The sequence below is a fragment of the Lycium ferocissimum genome, chromosome 10 (genome assembly GCF_029784015.1).
Source record: "Lycium ferocissimum isolate CSIRO_LF1 chromosome 10, AGI_CSIRO_Lferr_CH_V1, whole genome shotgun sequence".
NCBI classification, from domain to species: Eukaryota; Viridiplantae; Streptophyta; class Magnoliopsida; order Solanales; family Solanaceae; genus Lycium; species Lycium ferocissimum.
In genome coordinates, this window is record NC_081351.1 from 54,018,847 (window position 1) to 54,025,043 (window position 6,197).

At 32.1% G+C, this 6,197-nt stretch overlaps 1 protein-coding gene across 1 annotated transcript; it reads left to right on the forward strand.

Moving 5' to 3' along the window:
• Nucleotides 1–777: 777 nt before the first annotated feature.
• Nucleotides 778–2,194, forward strand: LOC132035023 (uncharacterized). The gene is made up of 3 exons (XM_059425346.1): nt 778–1,065; nt 1,898–1,970; nt 2,115–2,194. The coding sequence occupies exons 1-3, from the start codon at nt 778–780 to the stop codon at nt 2,192–2,194; spliced, it is 441 nt and encodes a 146-aa protein (XP_059281329.1).
• Nucleotides 2,195–6,197: the final 4,003 nt, after the last annotated feature.

Sequence of the window (6,197 nt, forward strand, 5' to 3'; positions counted from 1 at the left end):
TGTAACTTGTTGGGGTTTTTCTCAACGAGTGATAGGACTTGTTGCAACAAGTATGTATGTGTTATGCTATTTTCAACAAGTGTCACGGCTTGTTGCAACAACTAATAACTCATGCCCTATTGAAAATCCGTGGAATAGTCTCTAACAAGTAACACATCTGTTGCAACAACTACATTACTTGTTCGCTTTTTTCCAACAAGTGACACGACTTGTTACAACAACAAGGTTGGTTGTTTGATTTTTTCCAACCAGCGGAAAGACTTCGTGTGCTTTTTCCGACAAGTGATATGACTTGTTCAACAACAATGATACTGGTTGCAACAAATACTCTTATTTTTGTGTGTGGAAGAGAGGTTGTTTCTGATGAACCTCAGCTTAAAAAAAATATCCAAAGCAGGCTTAAATCAAATAATCCCTCTGTTCTCAATTTATGTGGCGCGCTTTCTTTTTTAATCTGCCCTAGAAAAAGTTTGGTCTCTCTATTATAGAAACAATTTAACTTTATGAGATTTGTTTGCAGTGATATAGATATCTAAGACTTATTTTGGACCATTTCTTTTATAATTAAAAAAAAAAACTATAAATTGGGATGGAGGCAAGACTTTTTTTTATACTACAAGGGGTTTAAATCAACATAGGTAAAACTGCATGGAATAATGTGCATTTATCAATTTATTCTTGTTAATCACGGTACTTAAAGGAGAAAGAAACAAGTAATACCAAAAACTGCAGATAACTTGGAAAAAAGAACCCCAATTTCTGGACAAAACCCTATCAATGTTTAGGTCAGTGGTGAATCAAGTATCAACCATTTTCAATAGGCCAAATTGGGAGCTACAACAATGGCGAGTAATAAGAGTGAAGGTTACGAACAACAACTTAGACCAAGCATTGTTTTTAATGCAGAGGAAAATGCAGTCTAGTGGAATGGAAAGGCTTATAAAGCTTGAGCAGTTACACCATATTAAGAATTCGGAGAAGCGGGTATTGGCTCGTAAGATTCTTGAACATAAAATACATTCTCAAGAATTGGCTCGTAAGCTCAAATCCATACTCATCAAGAAAGTTAGGTATAAATAACAATTAAAAAAGTAATTTTTAAAAATTATTTGTGAAGTTGTTATTCGGTGGGTGTGTTTGATATGACGGAAAATATTCTCCAAGTAAATATTTTCGGAAAATAAGTGATTTTCCTACTTGTTTGGCACGCAAGTTGGAAAACATCATTTTTAAGAGCATTTGCATATATTCAAAACAAAGTAATACTCCTTCCGTTTTAATTTGTTTGTCGGGTTTTGACTTGACACAGAGTTTAAAAAAGTAAAAAGAGGTCTTAAACTAGAGATATTTGGAATGTACCAAAATATCCTTTAATCCTGTAGTCTTACACATTTCATGTGGAAAGTTAGAATTAAAGAGTTGTCGAGAAAGAAAGAGGCATTCGTGTTGAAACGGACTAAAAATAAAGTAAGACAAACAAATTGAAATGAGAGGGGGTAATTTTTTTATTTATTCATGACATTGCTATTTAGTTTATATGGGGTTCACATCATATTTGAGTTTTTCATTGCTGGTTTAAGGCTGGGATAAAGAAGGAGTGATTGTTGTAGGATAAGTTTCAGTTGAGTAGCATTATTGGAATAAAACTTGCGCAAATGGACGGAAATAGATGTAGAGTAGTCATATAGCCTAACCCAACTAGTTTAGGATTGAGGTGTAGGTGTGTTTATGATGTTGCTAAAGTACGCAGATGGTACTGGGAAGACTAAGTGTAGTCGAGCTAAATATAGTGATCATTAGAGTGATTTGAGGTGAACTACTTGAATCAACCATATTTAGTGGTCAACAAACTGATTCAATGCTATTTAGTGATTAATAACGCAAAATGTCGCAACAGATGAGGAAGTTGTGGCAACAGATTCCACAGGTGTTGCAACACCTTCAGCAACTGTTTGTTTTTTTCCCAACAAGTGAGGAATCCGTTGCAACAAATTCCTCACCTATTGCAACAGCTTCAACAACTGTTGGATTTTTTCTAACAAGGTGAGGAATCTGTTGCAATAGATGAGGAAGCTGTTGCAACAAATTCTAAAAGCAATTGTTTGATCTTACAGGTTATGAATATGTTGCAATAGTTTCCTCATCTGTTGCAACAACTTCCTCATTTGTTTCAACTGCTTCAACAATTGTTTGATTTTTCCAACGGGTGAGGAATCTGTTGGAACAACTTCCTCATCTGTTGCAAACTTCCTCATCTGTTGCAACAGTTTCAACAACTGTTTGATTTTTTCCAATAGGTGAGGAATCTATTACAACGACTCCGTGACTTGTTTAAAACTACTGAACATAATTTCAACAATTGAAATACATAGTAAAACATATAATATACTGGTATTGAACACAATATATATATATATATATATATATATATATATATATATATATATATATATATATATATATATATATATAGTTCATCATCCACCATAATCCACAAAGAACATAAAATACGACTTAAAATAATTGTTCGTCAACCCAAAAAACACAAATTAGATATAATTGCCTTACGACCCCAAACAACATAATCACAGAAATATAATCTTCCCACATGGTACGGACAATCTCTTCACGTCGAACGTGAATCTTGTTTTGCAAAATTTAAAATAATAATATTTTTTTTTTACAAAATATAAACTTATGGGTCAGGTTTTACATTTAAAAATTTTGAAATTTGAAATTTTACTTTTTGGAGAATTTGAGATTTAAAGTTGGAGTTTTGTGCAAATTTTATAAACAAAATGTTGATTTCAAATGAAAACTTGAAATTGGTCCCAAATCCTATGGTCAAACGCCTACAAAGTCTCACTCGCCTCAAAGTAATTTCCTCCAACCTACCGCTGTCTAATTCTCTTCCTGAACGACTTCCAATCACCTCAATCTATGCAAAATATCGAACAATGTGTCAAATTAGGCTAGGAGTAGGTGGTCCGTATCCACAATTTTGAAAAAAGTCAAAGTCAAAATCAACCCTTAGTCCACATCAAAGTCCGAAATCGATTACTTGGACGGTTATGAGTAAATTATTGGATCATGTTTCGACTTTGAGTGAATTAGCTAGGTCAAATTAAAAAAATCTTAATTAGGAAATTGATAGGGGGTGATTTTACCCATTTTATCACTGTATTTTACGAAGTAATAGTTGATATTTGATAGACTTTTTGACTAAGAGATAAAGGCTCAAGTAATATGAAAAAAGGCATATATGCAAAACTATTACTTGTGATATTAGCGGTAATGTAATCTAATATTTGTGATATATCTCATTCGAAATATCACCGTCTTTGCGTCTCTATATATCTCTTTATATATGTAGGTATTGGAGCATGCATTACCACACAAGGTAAAAAGCAAAGTGGATGTGGGAGATTTTATTTATGCTAGTTGTTAGATATTTGCAATAGTACTAGTTGATATTTGATAGTTGAATGAGAAAGAACCGAAGGGTTCACCACAAAGGAATATACGGGGGAGTGGATGAGATCCTTCCGCCTTTAATTAGAGATTTTGGGTTTAAATATTGCAACTGATAAATTTCTTTTGCAAGTGTGCTTATCCTTTAACAGGACTAATACGGTGTGAATTCAAATTAGTATGACCGTAAATATCAAATAATAGATGGTTTATCAAAAATCAACCTAAATAATAAATAGTTACCCATCCAACGCTTAAATTAAAAAATAGCTGATAAATATACGATATATGTATATTTCATAAATAATATGTACATGACCGTATATAATTAGCGTATAATTTATGCATATAGATTAGAAAACGTAAAAAATGAGATATGCCGGCTATCTATGTAAAGATTAAAAAAAAGGACAGAATCAAATCAATTTGGTGACAAATGATACGAAAGAGGCCTCAAAACATTCCAAAACGGGGCTAATATTCGTATTTAGCATCAAAATGGTTCCAAACTTAGAAAAGGGCAAATCTAGTAATAATAAAGTGGCATCTCATGCTCTGGATTTCAAGTGCCTTTTAATTGTCCGCCATTTGAGCATAGCTGGGGCTCACCACTGTTTCAAAAGTATGCTACAAATACTGCTTGAGATCAGCAATAGACAATAGTAGCTAATCACAGCTTTGTGCAGGCCTAGGATTTGTTCTTTTAAAATTGGTGAGATATTGCTTTTACTCTCCAAGGCGTCAAATGCAATTGTACGGAGGAATTCACTCAACACAATTGTCTGATATAAACAAAATTAGTAAGGTGATTGATTAAGCTTAAAAGATATTCAACTAGGCTTATAAATATTTTAAATTTATCTATATGGTCAATAAAGATCAAAAGTCCTTATAAACCATGTGACAGAATAAGCAAAATCATCAAAAGACTATAGTATAATTTTATCCTTAATATTTTTCCAACCACCAAAGCAAAACTCCGATCCTATCTACCTCTCCATTTCATTTTAATCATTCATCCTTTCCATGTGAAACATACTTTTAAATTTATACTTTTTGTAAATAGCTTTAAGGGAATTTACATTATTTTGATTAAAATAATTTGATTATCATCTGCTTTAAAATTATCTATCTTTTTAACTAATACACGTACACTTATTGTTTATTATCAACTCAATACTTCTATTCCAACACACAAATATTTATTTATAAGATCAATTTGCTTTAACATATAACCTTGAATTGGTCAAAATATGCGGAATTTCTTACTTTTCGTGGAGGATTAGATCCGAATCGGGGGACCGTGGCTTGACAAAGATTCACATTGACGGGGACAGGTCGGTGAAGCCTGATCCTTCTAGTGCTGTCATGTCCCCCATTCCTCTCCGATTGGCGAACGTCGAAAGAGAAGACGGAGGAAGGAACTGATTCCATTAGTCTCAGGTCAGGGACATAGCCATGTATTACGAGATTAGGCCGATCAGAGAATGCCAATTATTAATTAATAATAAAAGAGGTATCGAATCAAGTGTTTTTGAACAATTGATATGTATCAATACTTAATATAAACATCAAGTGCGAGTAAAAAATTTACCCGTGGAAGAATCAAATCGAGGGTTATACTGATGATGATATTTTAAATACGTTTTTTTCGAAGTAATTATAGAGTTATTTCTTTTGAAAAAGAACTTCTTTGAAAACATGTTGACCTCACATGACTTAAGCAAACATTGCGATAAACTTGATGATCTGCAATTTGGTCTTTAAATAAATTTATTTATTGACTTAAACATATATTTATAGATGTAAATGCTTCCTTTTCTTGCAAAGATCATCGATGACTTAGACATGGGCCAAGTGACGCACAACTCATGGCACGCACCAATTGTCGCATTGATTAGATTTGTAACCAAAAATTCACCAACTAAACTTTCTATTGTCTTGCAGAATTAAGCCAAAGATAAACACTAATCATAATTATGCTTCCCTTGCTTTGCCCAACTGCTTTTAAAAAGGGCCAGAAGAGTCTCATGTTCCAAAACTGCAAACATCCGTGACACAAAGGCACTAACATATGCCACTCGAAGAAATTCAGTTTGAAAAAACTGCTTGCTACATTAGTGGATATCATGATGATGAAAATTACCCACCATCAATGAGTACAGCAAGATAGTTAAAGATTTCTCAGTCATTAATTAAAGATTTAATTAATCTTTTTATCTTTTTTTTTTTTTTGGTCATGGAGTGCTTTATCAGGTAAAATTAAAAAATAATCTACTTTTCAGCCCATGTAATTGAAATATAATCACTATTCTGAAGTTTTAAATTTCAAGACTTGGAGTTGCACTTATGGAATTTAGAAACTCTATCATAATAGTTATTTTTAAGTATCCCGGAATCTCATCTGCAAAATTTGAAACTCTGTTGTATTGACTACTCCCTCCGTCTCAAATTATGACTATACTTTTTATTTTTCGAGAGTCAATTTGATTAAACTTTATAGCTAAATTGGATTAGATTAACTCAATATTTTATGATTAAAGTTTATATATTTGAAAACAACATGAAAAGTACTATAAATTGCAACTTTTCTCATATCAATTTTGTGAAAAAATACATCTTAAAATGTTAAAATAATTTGATTATCATCTTGAAAAATTATCTAAAAAAATACACATAAATTGGGATTATCAACTCAAGTTTTTTTTTAAAAAAAAAAAAAAAAA

What these genes read in the sequence shown, in the direction of transcription:
- LOC132035023 (XM_059425346.1), top strand. Translation starts at nt 778, where the DNA reads ATGTTTAGGTCAGTGGTGAATCAAGTATCAACCATTTTCAATAGGCCA. An exon ending in AATCCATACTCATCAAGAAA is followed by an intron (nt 1,066 to 1,897) that starts GTTAGGTATAAA and finishes ATGTCGCAACAG; the next exon opens with ATGAGGAAGTTGTGGCAACA. An exon ending in GTTTGTTTTTTTCCCAACAA is followed by an intron (nt 1,971 to 2,114) that starts GTGAGGAATCCG and finishes TTGATCTTACAG; the next exon opens with GTTATGAATATGTTGCAATA.